At 54.6% G+C, this 14,925-nt stretch overlaps 1 protein-coding gene and 1 pseudogene across 2 annotated transcripts in view; one reads left to right on the top strand and one right to left on the bottom strand.

Annotated features, from left to right (window-relative positions):
- The first annotated feature begins 325 nt into the window (after positions 1–325).
- LOC100611979 (28S rRNA (cytosine-C(5))-methyltransferase-like) lies at positions 326–6,811 on the top strand (annotated as a pseudogene).
- A 3-nt stretch (positions 6,812–6,814) lies between these two features.
- The window catches only part of LOC745060 (nuclear envelope pore membrane protein POM 121C), a 49,312-nt gene continuing 41,201 nt past the window's right edge, over positions 6,815–14,925 (bottom strand). For both annotated transcript variants that reach the window (XM_024357888.3, XM_009443162.5), the window contains exons 9-13: positions 14,606–14,708; positions 14,129–14,305; positions 11,587–13,281; positions 9,393–9,515; positions 6,815–8,964 (exon numbers count right to left, since the gene is read on the bottom strand). In XM_024357888.3, coding sequence (XP_024213656.1) covers positions 8,867–8,964; positions 9,393–9,515; positions 11,587–13,281; positions 14,129–14,305; positions 14,606–14,708 — 2,196 coding nt within the window. In that variant the 3' untranslated portion in view covers positions 6,815–8,866. The remainder of the gene's footprint in view (positions 8,965–9,392; positions 9,516–11,586; positions 13,282–14,128; positions 14,306–14,605; positions 14,709–14,925) is intronic.

Raw genomic sequence — 14,925 nt, 5'->3', positions numbered from 1 at the left:
CAGAGTGAGACTTTTTGTCTGAAAAAATATATATATATACACACATACACACATGTATACACACACACACATATATATATATGAAATGACCAATACACATGTGAAGATATTCAACGCAATAACTGCGGTTAAACAGCAGTAAAATCCCATTATTTATCCATCAGATTGACAAAGACTGAAGAACTAGAGAAGAAGTGGCGAAACGGGCTCGCAGCGTCGCACTCCCTACCCCGGCAGGTGCGCGATCACACACACACCCTGCAGGGGGACTTCGACCGGCACTTCCGGTCCCGGAAGGGCGTGCCCTTGGACCCCGGAAGTCCGGGCGGGGGCAGAGCCGGGTGCGCTTTGCGACAGAGCCGTAAAGGCGCGCGGGAACATGGGGCTGTACGCTGCGGTGGCAGGCGTGCTGGCCGGCGTGGAGAGCCGCCAGGGCTCTATCAAGGGGCTGGTGTACTCCAGCAACTTCCAGGTAGCGGGCCCGGGCGCGAGTAGTAGGGGTGGGGGGTGAGGAACCCGGGGTGGGGTGGGACGGGCCCGGGTGGGGTCGGGAGGTGGGGCCCGGCGAGGAGGGCCGGGGGAGCCCCCGACCCAGCTTGTCTCCCTCGGCCACACAGAACGTGAAGCAGCTGTACGCGCTGGTGTGCGAAACGCAGCGCTACTCCGCCGTGCTGGATGCTGTGATCGCCAGCGCCGGCCTCCTCCGTGCGGAGAAGAAGCTGCGGCCGCACCTGGCCAAGGTGAGGGGAGGGGAGGGACGGGGAAGTGAACCCCGACGGTCAGCGCTTTGTCATCTGGTTTCAGCCCTGCTGCCGTGCACGGCGGGACTGGAGCAAGTCGCTCACCTGAAATGAGTATGAGCAGACCTTCCCTGGGTTACGAATTGAGATGGGATGAAAATGCTTTAACTTCGAGTGTTTTGAAGGATTAAATAACCGAAGTACAAAGTAGTAGTAGCGGAGACTGTAAGGAAGTCGGGCGTGGCGGCGCGCACCTGTGGTCCCAGCTACTTGGAAGGCTGAGGGGGGAGGATCACTTGAGCCCAGGAGTTCGAAGCTGCAGTGAGCTGTGATGTGGCCACTGCACTTCAGCCTGGGCGACAGAGCTAGACCCCATTCTAAAAAAAAACAAAAACCCCAAACCCACACCCACGAAAGGGTAATGTTGGCAAGAAGTTGGGTGCAGAGGTCTACTGGTGAACATCTGTGGGGAAAGGGTCTAAGGCTGGGAAGCGAGACGCCAGGTTCCGATCCTGTTGTGTAGTTAATTTCTGGTGTGGTCTTGAGTAAGGTACCCCGCCTTTATCTGTAACCATCTAGTCAGGTGATCTCTTTAGCCATTCCGGTGCCCGGGCTCTATTAGAGTTAGTTCTAAGGCATTCATACTTCTTGCTTAGGGCGTTTTTGTCTTTGATCCCTCATTCCCAGGTGCTAGTGTATGAGTTGTTGGGAAAGGGCTTTCGAGGGGGTGGGGGCCAATGGAAGGCTCTGTTGGGCCGGCACCAGGCGAGGTGTTGAGTTGGCTTGGCTCAAGGTTCTTCAGGGTGTGAGCTGGAATGAGGACCTGTTGGAAGTGGGATCCAGGCCTGGTCCAGGTGAGCTGGAAGGAGTTGAGGGGCGGGGGAGGTGGGGAACTTTGCTCCTGCCTACTCACTGCTCATTGCGTCCTACCTAGCCTCCCAGCTGCCTCGATTTGTGCGTGTGAACACTCTCAAGACCTGCTCCGTTTATGTAGTTATTTCAAGAAACAAGGTTTCTCCTATCAGGGTCGGGCTTCCAGGTGAGAGCTTAGAGCCCTGGCTGTCCTCATCTAGGGAGGTGTCTGGGGTACTGGGAAGAGAAGTGGTTGGATAGTTGTGACTTTGCTCTCTGGGCTTTGTTCCTACCTTTCCAGCAGTTTCTCCATCTCCAAGGTTTGTTTTCCTCGCATCCCTTAAACATCGAACTCCTAGGAGCCCCATCCTACATTCTTCCGGAGCTCTCCGTTTTTTCTCTAACTTTAGCTCCTGCCTCCCACCTGGTGATTCTCACCGCCCAGTGTAGACTTCCCTCTTGCATTCTTCCCTCCTTAGGTTCATATGAATGCACCACAGATGCCACAGTCGCTGCATTTGTCATCTTTCCTCTCAGACTTTACACTTAGTACATCCCCAGTTTAATCTAACAGATGTCACCGTTTTCCACCCATTTGGTCAAGCCAGAAACGGAGTCATCCTAGGTGCTTCCTTCCCCTCCCTCCAATCATTTACTCCTCCACCTTGAGCATCTTTCTCAGCTCCACTCCTTTTTTTTTTTTTTTTAGGACTGAGTCTCGCTCTGTCACTCTCACCGAGGCTGGAGTGCAGTGGCATGATCTTGGTTCACTACCTCCAAGGTTCATGCAATGCTCCTTCCTCAGCCTCCTGCGTAGCTGGGATTAGAGGCTCCCACCACCATGTCCAGCTAATTTTTGTATTTTTAGTAGAGATGAGGTTTCACCATGTTGACCAGGCTGGTCTCAAACTCCTGACGTCAGGTGATCTGCCCATCTTGGCCTCCCACAGTGCTGGGATTACAGGCGTGAGCCACAGTGCCCGGCCTCCACTCCTTTCTCTTAATTCCCCCGGACACTGCCTAGGTTAAGCACTCATTTCTTATTGGGATGACCACAAGAACTTCCCAGACTGGTCTCTCTGCTTCCAGACTGTCTCACTGCGTTTTCCTTGAGGTTGACTGTAGGAAGCTCTAAAGGCAGATCTGATGCATTACTCCTCTGCTAAGTTTTTTTTTTTTTTTTTTTTTTTTTTTTTTTGAGAGAGTTTTGCTCGTTCCCCAGGCTGGATGGAGTGCCCTGGTGCGATCTCGGCTCACCGCAACCTCTGCCTCCTGGGTTCAAGCGATTCTCCTGCCTCAGCCTCCTGAGTAGCTGGGATTATGAAGGGGTGGCCTGCCCCTCCACATCTGTGGGATATCTCATCAGGTGGGACAAGAGACTGAGAAAAGAAATAAGACACAGAGACAAAGTATAGAGAAACAACAGTGGGCCCAGGAGACTGGCACTTAGCATACCAAGGACCTGCACCAGCACTGGTCTCTGAGTTCCCTCAGTTTTTATTGATTATTATTTTCATTATCTCAGCACAAGGAATGCGGTAGGAGAGCAGGGTGATAATAAGGAGAAGGTCAGCAAAAAAACATGTGAGCAAAAGAATCTATGTCATAATTAAGTTCAAAGGGAGGTACTATGCCTGGATGTGCACGTAGGCCAGATTTATGTTTCTCTCCGCCCAAACATCTGTGGAGTAAAGAACAACAAGGCAGCATTGCTGCCAACATGTCTCGCCTCCCGCCATAGGGTGGTTTTTCTCCTATCTCAGAATTGAACAAATGTACAATCGGGTTTTATACCGAGACATTCAGTTCCCGGGGCAGGCAGGGGACAGTGGCCTTCCTCTATCTCAACTGCAAGGCTTTCCTCTTTTACTAATCCACCTCAGCACAGACCCTTTACGGGTGTCGGGCTGGGGCACGGCCTCTCATCCCATGAGGCTATATTTCAGACTATCACATGGGGAGAACCTTGGACAATACCTGGCTTTCCAGGGCAGAGGTCCCTGCAGCTTTTCACAGTACATTGTGCCTCTGGTTTATTGAGACTAGAGAATGGCGAAGACTTTTACCAAGCATACTGCTTGTAAACATTTTATTAACAAGGCATGTCCTTCACAGCCCTAGATCCTTTAAACCTTGATTCCATACAACACATGTTTTTGTGAGCTCAAATTTGGGGCAAAGTGGCTGAGGCAAAGTCACAAATTAACAGCATCTCAGCCAACCAATTGTTCAAGGTACAGGTCAAAATTGAATTTCTTATGTCTTCCCTTTCTACATAGACACAGTAACAGTCTGATCTCTCTTTCTTTTCCCTACAGGATTGCAGGCATGCAGCACCATGCCTGGCTAATTTTGTATTTTTAGTAGAGACGGGATTTCTCCATGTTGGCCAGGCTGGTCTCAAACTCCTGACCTCAGGTGATCTGCCCACCTTGGCCTCCCAAAATGCTGGGATTACAGGCATGAACCACCGCGCCCGGCCATGCTAAGTCCTTTCTTGGCTCCATTGTGCTGTCCCTCCTGCTTCCTCTCCAGGTCCATCTGCCACGGTGCTACGTGCACCAGCATGCCAGCAACAGTGGCTGGTCCCTGCCCCGTGCCTCCTCCACTGGGCTCACACCTGTCTTATTTTGTCCTTTGGTGGCTCTGAGAAGCAGCCTCTGCCCCTCTCCCTTTCCCCTACTCTTTGTAAGATCCTCTTCCTTCTGCCCTACCATGTTGCTTGGACACCAGGGTGGAATAGCAGAGAACGGCTGCTTGTGTTTGAATTCCAGCTCTGCCACTTTGATAGATTTCTGAACTGAGACATGTGACTCTCTAGGCCTATTTCTGCATGGATCGGAGAGTGGGCGGGACTCCTTTACTGAGTTATAATGAATGTAGTTTTAACCTAAGCGCCTCACATGACTAACTCCTCATCCATCAAGAATGAGCTCAGCTCTCACTTCCCCACTCCTCACCCCCCTGTAAAGTAACCTTTCTCCAAGGTTATGCTTCAACAGGAATAGCTAACATTTATTAAATTGTGGCACGTAAGTATCTTGGATATATTGGCTCATTGAATCCTCACACCTACTATTTTACAGAGATGCCAGTGGGGCTTGAGATTGAATCACTTGCCCAGGCTCCCACTGCTGGTAAACAGTAGAGGGGGCTCCTGACCCATCAGTCTGGCTTGACAACCCATTCCCTCAACTGCGGATTCCCGGATTCCCTTATCACCCTGTTAATTTCTCCGTAGCTGTGGTAACATTTGTTGCATGAATGGACCGTTGAAATGGGGCCTGGCAGGGAGAAATTCAGGAAATGATGAATGAATGGTTCTTCCCTGGCAGCCTCGATGACTTATGAGCCCTCAAGGGGAAGCATTTTCTCCTGGACCCCTTGATGCCGGAGCTGCTGGTGTTTCCCACCCAGACAGATCTGCGTGAACACCCACTGTACCGGGCCGGACACCTCATTCTGCAGGACAGGGTAGGCAAGAGGAATAGAAAAGGGAAGAATGTGTAGGCACGGGAAGGGCCTAGCCTGGGGTCTCTGTTTACCTGGCCCCTGTGCTCTGCCTGCCAGGCCAGCTGTCTCCCAGCCATGCTGCTGGACCCCCCGCCAGGCTCCCATGTCATCGATGCCTGTGCCGCCCCAGGCAATAAGACCAGTCACTTGGCTGCTCTTCTGAAGAACCAAGGGTGAGTGCCGCAGTCAGGAGCAGGAGGAGGACATGGGGTTTGATTTTGTGCCTTTCAGTGGGTAAAGGCTGAAAGGATGACTTTTGCTTAACTCTTTCCTGCTGCACCAAAGCAGTTCACGGTATTTGCCCCAAGCTAAGCTTTCCCCACTGCAGGTGTGAGATGTGGATCCCTTAGCCCTTGAGGCAGAGACCCCAGGCCAGTTACCTCTGACCCTGGGCCCCTTAAACATAGGCCGTTTCAATATTGTGTGTCCTGGCTTAACCTGCATGTTCTGGTTGTCTGTGTCAGCTGTGACAGGCCCTTAGCTGCTCCACGCATGCTCAGTTCACCCCTGCTCTGCCCTCTGCCCTAGGAAGATCTTTGCCTTTGACCTGGATGCCAAGCGGCTGGCATCCATGGCCACGCTGCTGGCCCGGGCTGGCGTCTCCTGCTGTGAGCTGGCTGAGGAGGACTTCCTGGCGGTCTCCCCCTTAGATCCGCGCTATCGTGAGGTCCACTATGTCCTGCTGGATCCTTCCTGCAGTGGCTCGGGTGAGATGGTGAGAAGGCGTGGCTGAGGGACTCGGAGGTCCACAGCAGCTTAGACCTGGAGTCATTTGTTTTGGTCTTAGTTCTGACACTTTAATGGGCTTGGGACCCTGGAGCAAAAGTTCTCTGTGAAGTGAGGATTTCAGGACTGAGGCAGCCTGTGAAGCTGTGTAACCGAGACACGCTTTTCCTTAGGTATGCCGAGCAGACAGCTGGAGGAGCCCGGGGCAGGGACACCTAGCCCGGCGCGTCTGCATGCCCTGGCAGGGTTCCAGCAGCGAGCCCTGTGCCACGCGCTCACTTTCCCTTCCCTGCAGCGGCTCGTCTACTCCATGTGCTCCCTCTGCCAGGAGGAGAATGAAGACATGGTACGAGATGCGCTGCAGCAGAACCCGGGTGCCTTCAGGTACAGGGCGTGCGCCAGGGTCGTGGAGGGGGGGATGGGGTGAACTGCTCTCTTACCCAGCATTGGGGCTGTTTCTCTTGCAGGCTAGCTCCCGCCCTGCCTGCCTGGCCCCACCGAGGCCTGAGCACGTTCCCGGGTGCCGAGCACTGCCTCCGGGCCTCCCCCAAGACCACGCTTAGCGGTGGCTTCTTCGTTGCTGTAATTGAATGGGTCGAGGTGCCGAGGTGAGTGAGTGGGGGCATGCTTGGGAGGCACAGGATGGCACCGGCACATCTAACATCTACACTTCTCTAGCTCAGCCTCACAGGCCAAAGCATCAGCACCAGAACGCACACCCAGCCCAGCCCCAAAGAGAAAGAAGAGACAGCAAAGAGCCGCAGCCGGTGCTTGCACACCGCCTTGCACATAGCAGAGGCTCCAGGCTGACTCCTTCCTGGTGGGAAAGGAAGATGCCTGTCCTCTCCGTGGAGGACCCTGGGCCCTCACCGCAGGCAGCAGTTTGCATTTTGAAAGGTTATTGGGTCCCTTCCTTGGGCTGTGTTCTTGCTGGTGAGCAAAAGTGTTGCCTGCAGAAATAAAATGCAGAATGTACTCTATGATAGATCACAGTTTTTTATTCTTAATGTCACAAGCAGGAGAAAAATCTCACATTCATACTAAAAATTCCAACTAGACTCACTAAAAATTCCAACTAGACTCAACAGGAATGAAGTCTCTATTTATTTGTAATGGAAAGTCCCAGCCTCCCGCTGCCGTCCAGTGTGTGTACTGTACACATCCACACTCACTCACTCAGGGTTCCTGGACCGGCTGTCCTGCCTGCGGAACTGAGGTAAACTAGCTCAGGTACTGACACTAGGAGGGTCTACCTTACGTAAGGTACAGGTAGAAGCTTGATTGCTAGGCCCAGGCCCACCCTGACCCTCCAATCCTAACAGGTATTTAGGCTTGAGGTTCACTCCCTCCTCAGCTGCACACGCAGCCAGGTATAACACTCGCCCTCAGTCACAACAGGGAGGGGGCACCGGTTACATCTACATCACATTATTTATAAAATAAGAATTACATTTCATATAACATGGCCAGAAGGAGCTCTAGTCCCCCAGGAAAGCTGCCGGGGACAGCATTTGAGCCTCTTCTTTGCACAGGCATAACTTAACTATACAGCTAATTCCTAGTTAATAGCATTTATACTTAACCACCTCAATGAACCAAGCTTGAAGGAATTTAAAAGGCAATTTAGCTTAAATACAAAAATAAATTTTTGTTAAAAAACGTTTAAATATTTTTTTCTTTCAATTTAGACACACGCATTCATACTTCTCCCAAAGAGGTTGGGCGTGGCAGCAAGGCGCTTGGGCCTGGGGTATGTGGTTTCAGAAGGACAGAAGGAAAGGATGGGCTGCAGAGGGCCCTGTTTGGGAAAAATAGGATTTTAAAAATATGGTTCATTAATTTAGGTTTTCTAACATCTACTTTGGGTGATGTAGCCTCCAGTGAGGTCAGTTAAGTGGGACAGAAACAGCAGAGGGAAGAGGTCTTTGCTTCCCCTGGGCCCATTCTCCCTGGCTGCCAGCCCTTGAAGTCAGAACACCATGGGAAAATTCAGGAGTCGGCACTTGTAGCCGTCAAGTGGTGCTACTTTCCACATTCAATTAGCGAGGCCCCAGAAAACTTGAAACAGGAAGTCCGGCACTACCAACATGCCGCCACTCATACAACTCAACTCTTCCTCCAAACTCGATTCAAAGAGCAATACACAGAGCGTCAGACAAAGGAACACAGGACAAGGCTTGAAACATACAATCCTGGAGAGGCAGACGAGGGCCCAATGGGGCCAAAGGGTAGCTGGGCGAGGAGGCAGCTGAAGCAGCGGTGGGCATCCTGCCTGCTCCAAGAGCTTCTTCCTGGAGCGAGGTATCTCACCCCTGGCTCTGCCAGGCTAACAGTCTTGAGCCACCAAGCTCTGAGGGGCCAAACTGGCAGAGGGTTGGAGATGAAACATTGATTCAGGCCTGGCAGGAAGAAAACGGCAGGAGCAGCACCCACTGGGGTCTCCAAGGCAAAGCTAGATTCAAGGGCATTTAAAAAGGAGGGAATCCTGCAAGGAACCGGTGAGGGACACAGCAGCAAGAAATGGGGAAACAGAGTCCCCAGAAGGGACCAGAGGAAAAGAACCACTTCTCACAGCTAAGCCAAGCAAGATAAAGCTTTAGGGATAACCCATTTCCCAAATCCCATCAGGTGCACACCACCGATCCAGGCGGGCTGGACCCTGCACCCTCCAGCGACGACGGCTCTCGGGGAAAGGTGGAAGGGGCGCCTGCCTAAGGGTGTGCTAAGCCGGAGTCAGGGCAGCGGACACTATGTACAGGTGTTTCCTTAGTTCTCCAGCCTCCCCAGTGGAACTGTTCAAGTAGAGGTCCCGGGCTTTGGCCCTCCGCATCCTGCTTCCCCATCCCTGAGGCTTGTGCTTCCTCCAGGAGAAGGGAAAGGGCCCCAGGGCTGCCACTACCCCCTGGCAGCTGAAGCCAGAGATCCGGGGTAGGTTTGCTTTACGCAACTGGAAGGGTCCAAGGCTCTTCCTAGCAGGTGCCAAGGTCCAGATTTAGGGAAGGGGGGGTGGGGGGAACAGGGACAGGGGACAAAGGCTACTTTTTGCGGGTGTGCTGCCTTCGGGCCTGCAGTCGCTGTCGAGCCCCTGGGGTCTTGGATCCTGCACCAATGGAAAATGAAGGGGCCGCCGATCCTGGAAAGATTCAACAAGACCTCATCAGGGCAGCTGCTACCTGAGACTCTGGCTCTGGGTGCCCAAATCTCTGGAAGGCCAGGCCAGTAATAAAACACAGGGTGCCTCAATAGGGCTTTCCCCGCTGCGTCAGAAACACTGTACGGGAGGAGCCTCCTGAAATGCAAACTCCCAGAGAGTCTCAGAGCGAGGCCCACGAATCCATTTTTACCTGGCTTCCCATGGGAGGCAAACTTCCACCCCGGACAGCTCCTCTCTGATCTCTGCCATCCAACTCCCATCCCTGGGCTGTGCTGTACTCCTAACCCGAAATGTCTTTCCTGTGCTGAACCTGATCTTCACGGGGCCTCAGAGGGCCAGGAGCCTGCCACCCCGCCCAACCTCTCCTCAGACAGACGAGCAGGGCCACAGGGTGGCTTGCTGCTTACCGAAAGGTGCAACACCAACAAAGCCTTGGGCGGGTGCTGAGGATGCCCCAAAGGAGAGGCTGCTGCCCGATGTGCCCACTCCAGGCGCAGGGGTGTTCTGACCAAAGGTGGGGGTGGCGGTGCCTGGAATGAAGAGAACAGAGAGCTGGCCAGTGAGCAGAGGGCAGAGGCAGGCGAGGAGCCGGGCAGGAGCCTGTGCTCCGCAGGGCACTTCCCACGGGACCCTCAGCCCCACTTCTGCTTCTGGGGCACTCCTCCATCAGCAGCTGAGCCAGACAACCGAGTCTTCATGCCTGGTGCCCCAGCTCAGCCTGCTTCTCCCACCCGCTAATGGCCACGCCAGGGCAGAGAAAAAGCCCCCCTGCCCCGCAGCCACCTCCTGGGCCTCCTGACCATCGCTACAGAGGGTAGTACTCTGGGGCCCCCGCCTCCTAGCGTACCTGGGCTGGCTACCTCCTCTGTTCAGGCCTTTTCCCCCTAGCCACCGTCCCCTCCCCTCTGAAGCCTGGTTTGTCCGTCCCGCGTCTTTTGTGATGCCCCGTGGTCCCCTCCCTTCCCCGGCCTTGCCCTGACTGGCTCTGGCTGCCTGCCCGATGCCCTCTCTGGCAGCCCCTCTGCAGGGTTGGCTGCTCTCAGGGCTTGGCCTCCGGCCCGGACAAGGGGAAGCTCCCTGTGCTCCCACGCTGCTTCCACACTGTTTCTCTTCCTTCCCTAAATACCGTAACTCAGGTTCAGATCACTTTAATCTGCCATGTCCTCATGTCACCTGTCAACTGCCAGGTCACTCCCTGATCACAGAGGACCCTTGGCTCACTGGCTTCCTCCCCATCACCACTCACGGTGACTTCGCCCTGTGGGGCTGACTGATGGTCCTCTCAGCCCCTCGACCCTGCCACCCCCATGACCTCCTCTCCCCGACCCCTGCCACCACTCCTGCAGCCACACTGTCACCACAACTGCTCCGGCTCCTGAATCTCCTGCAGGCACCACCCCTCCTGCAGCTGACTTCACCCGCTCTCCACTCCTGCACCCCCTGAGCTGCATCGGGGCACTGACCCGCTGCCCCTCCTGCTGTGCTTGCTGGGGTCTCCACAGCCGGGTGGCACCAGCTGTCCACTGACCTTAGATCTACACCCACAGTGTCGCTGGGAAACACACGCCATGCTAACTGGCCTCACTTTAACTTCACAATCACAATTTTCCAGCCCACAAACTGCCTGGAAACTGATCACACTTTTTAATATGATGTTCCTTTCCCCCACTGTCCAAAATGACTATTTCAAAAGACCCCTTTTTTAATACACTTTATCCCGACCTTCCCTCTCCCAGATTTTCTCTCCTACTTCACGAAGCAAACAGAAGCCATGGATCTACACTCATCTTCCACACGGGAGGAACCATCACTGCATCCTTCTGCCTGATTCTGCAATGGTTTTCCTGAACACTTAAGACCCAAACACCCAACCCTGGCCACAAACAATCCTTGCCTCTTGGCCTCCTTCCACACCACTGCTTTAGTTCCTGCCCTCCTGCCACGCTTGTCTTTGTTCTGCTCTTCAACATACCAAACATGTTTCTGCCTCTGGGCCTTTGCATGCGCCATCCTGGGCCTGAAAGGCATGTCCACTTGTGCTGTGCCCACCCCCACCCCACCCCCATACTCAGCTTACGCTTGTTTGAGACAGTCTTGCTCTGTCACCTAGGCCAGAGTACAGTGTGGCATGATCTTGGCTCACTGCCACCTCCACCTCCTGGGTTGAAACATTCTTGTGCCTCAGCCTCCCGAGCAGCTGGGATTACAGGTGGGTACCACCACGCCCGGCTAATTTTTTGGTATTTTTAGTAGACACAGGGTTTCGCCAAGTTGCCCAGGCTGGTCTTGAACTCCTGTCCTCAAGTGATCCACCCTCCTTGGCCTCCCAAAATATTGGGATTACAAGCGTGAGCCACTACGCCCAACCTTCAGCTTACAATTGTTAAGTACTCAGAAGGCCTTTGACCAGTTAAATCCACAATGGCTCCTCCAGTCATTACTACGTTAGCAAAACATGTATCATGCCCTGGCATCTCACTGAGTTCTATATTCAGTGCCTGTCTCTTCACTGCCACAGCAAAAGCTCCCCGAGACCACAGGCTTCGCAGGCACAGCTTTTCAGTGTCTGGCCCCGTAGCCCAAGTCCACGACCCTCCTTACCTCCAAACACAGGTTTGCTCTCAGTTGTGCTGCCCACGTTGAAGGCAAACGGTGTGCTCTGGCTGGTGGTGCCCAGGGAGTTCTGACCTAAGCCCCCTGCGAAGGGGGTGGAGGTGGCTGTGCTCCCACTCTGTCCTGCTCCAAAGCTGAAAGCTCCGGCGGTGGCGCTGGAGCCTGGGGTGGCCACGTTGATCCCAAAGCTCCCACTGCCAGCGGGGGCTGCCGAACCCCCAAACGTGAAGGGTGATGGTGTTGTGCTGCCAAACACCGAGCTGCTGCTCCCGCTGCTGGCAGTCTGGGTGGTGGCTCCAAAGCCGGAGCTGGTGGCTGCACCGAAGGAGAAGACAGCAGTGGAGCCGCCAAAGGCGGGCTGTGAGCTGGCGGGAGTGCCGAAGGCCGAAGCCGTGGCTTTCAACCCAAACGCCGAGTGCGTGGCACCGCCAAAGGTAGGCTGGATGGGCGTAGGCACGTGCGCAGGCACGATCTTGATCGTGGACGCAGATGCAGGTGTGGGTGCAGTAGCCGGGGCCGGGGCTGCAGAGTTTCCAAAAGTGAAAGAGCTGCCAAAGCTGGGGGTAAGGGCTGGCTTGGCGGTCCCCGGTGGCTGCCCCTCAGCGGCCCCAAATGCGGGCTGGGGGTTGGCTCCTGGATATGATGGGAGTGGGGACTTGGCGTTTGAGCCAAAGGGAATGTTGAACGTTGGGGTGCTCATGTTACTGAACGTCAGAGCGGGCTGGCTGCTGGTGGCCGGGGCGGAGGTGGCGAGGGTGCTGCCAAAACCACTAAAGTCGGCAGCGCTGCTGCTGGTGGCCGTTGGCACAGCAGTGGGCAGGGACTGGCTGAAGGTGGTGACTGTGGTGGTTGTGGGCAGGGCAGGAGGTTTGCCAAACTGGAATATGGAGCCCATGGCCGGGGTGAAGCTGGCAGCAGAGGCCTGGGGCGCCCCGAAGAGGAAAGGCTGTGAGGCAGCAGTGGCGGTGCTGGTCGTGGTACTCACACTGCTGCTGCTCACACTGTTTATGCCAAAGCCAAACGCAGGCTTCGAAGCAGAGTCTGTGGATGGACTGGCAGAGGTGATGGGAGCCACAGCAGAGGTGGCGCTGGCCAGGCCAGAGAAGAGCGGGGCAGTTGTGGTGGGAGCAGTGGTGGGAGTAGTTGTCTGCTTGAAGAAGGGAGCAGGCAAGGGCATAGATGCAGGTGGCCCCATGCTGCTAAAGACAGGCTGGAAGGTCGGGGCTGTGGTGCTGGTGGTAGTGGGGAGGGAGGAGCTGGAGGGCGCTGTGGCTGTGACTGAAGGGCCAGGCGGTGTGGGGCCTTCCTTCTCACTCTTGGGTGGGGCCGTGAAAATGGGCTTGAACATGGGAGATGCTGAAGATGCAGCAGGGGCGGCAGGGCTGGAAGGTGAGGTGTTCTGTGTTCCAAACAGGAAGCTTTGCTTGGGGGCGGGGGACGGGGCAGATGTGGCTTGGGGTTTGGTAGCCGTCTCTGCCTGAAGGGTTGGAGGTGCCTTGGTGTCAGTGGCTGGTACCATGGATGGAGCAGGGATCAGCCCCAGCAAAGTGGTCGGGGGTTTGGAGTCAAAGGAGGGGCTGGGGAGCGGCCCTGGCGGCCCTGACTGTGATAAACCCAGCGGGGGTAGGAGGCTGGGTGTCTTTGGAGGTGAGGGGGCCTCAGTGGTTGCTGCTCCAGCAGATTCTGGAAGAAGAATAGAAAATGTGAAATTGGAATAAACACTTCAAAGATGATGGTATTCAGTATTTCAGTGTCCTCCCCATGCCTACCACAGAGCCTGGGATCCAAGAGTCAGTCAATAAACTCAGCTAAGTCTACACTACAGGCCTGTACAGTAAATCAAGGAAGTGTTCATTATTTCTACCTCACAGATCATCAGACAGAAAGGGATAAAATGGGGCCTAAATGGGGGCCTAATGTGTAGAGACTAAGACAGTCCAATTGTCTGAACTCTGAAGTTCATGTATGAATCTAGATACACTTTATTTGCCTACTAAGCTCACCTGCCAGGCGCTAAGAGCACGCAACTATGAATGGGGAAGTCTCTGCCCTTGAGCAAGGAGGGTGCGTACGAACCCCAGGTTACTGTCTGATAAAGAGGTGTGCGCGCGCAGTGCCGTGAAGGCCTGGGGCAGGAACACCAGCAGCCCTCGAAGTGCTGGAGGGAAAGGAAGCAGTGCTGTTCTGGACCGGTGGTTCTGACAGGCAAGGATATCCTGACCACGCCACCACATTCACACTTCAGAGGTGCTGCACCGGGAAGATCATTCTCATCTGACAGATGAGGAAGGCGAGGCTCAGGGCAGCTACGAGCCAGGCTTCAGATCCTGAGCGCCGCAGCACCCCTTCTCTAACACTTCCTGATGCGGGCTCCGGCGCTGTTAAACGTGAGCCCGCTCCAGTGTGCTGAGCCAGGGTGCGTTCGGCCTGCAGAGCAATCTCCAGCGACTGACAGGCACGACGCCCTTATTCCAACCCAAGCCGGGGATGCTGCTCAGAAGGCTGGATCCACGGCCCCACTCCAGCTCACCTGGGCAGGGTGGCAGGCTCGGGGGAGTCTGCATCTTCTTCAAGCTCTCTAACAGTGGGTTGGTGCTTGGGGCCAGGAGGGAGGTGGGTGGGGAGGCAGTTGCAGCAGCAGGCAGGGTAAAGGTAAATGAAGGCTGAGTGATAGGTGGGGTCTCAGTGACAGAGTTCGAGGCAGCATCTAAGAAAGAAAGAAAGGTGAAGCAGTCCTGGCTTGTCTGGGACTTCTTTCCACATGCCTGTTGGAGAGCAGGCTCTCAGCACAGCTCATGGAGGAATGTCTGCCCTCAATTGCAGTGGTCCCTGCTGTCCAGTTCCCGTGAAGACCAACACGGATATCTCAGGTGAGAAAGACCACAAGAAAACATGGAACCCTACTTGGGATTTTCCCAGAGAAACCCATTTTTCCAAACACCAAAATAAAACCAAAGAAAACAGACACCTGAAACCTCTCGAGTGTGCAACGATCTGTGCTCCTTACCACTCTTGTCCTCCAAGGCCTGGTTGAACCACTGTAATGCAGCCTTCTTCTCTAAGTCTAGGTCCTCGGCAGTGATCGAATAGCCAAGCTGGGGAGGTGGAGGCTACCAAAGAGAAAAAGAAGAAGTCAGGCCAATCAGAAAAAATGGGAAGGCTGGGCGTGGTGGCTCACGCCGGTAATCTCAGCACTTTGGGAGGCCAAGCCAGCTGGATCACTTGAGGTCAGGAGTTTGAGGCCGGCCTGGCCAACATGGTGAAACCCCATCTCTACTAAAAATACAAAAAATTAGTCAGGCGTGGTAGCAAGCACCTGTAATCCCA

This window comes from Pan troglodytes, chromosome 6 (assembly GCF_028858775.2).
Source record: "Pan troglodytes isolate AG18354 chromosome 6, NHGRI_mPanTro3-v2.0_pri, whole genome shotgun sequence".
Lineage (NCBI taxonomy): Eukaryota > Metazoa > Chordata > Mammalia > Primates > Hominidae > Pan > Pan troglodytes.
The sequence above is the reverse complement of the archived record's forward strand: the minus strand, read 5'-3'. Positions and strand labels throughout refer to the sequence as shown.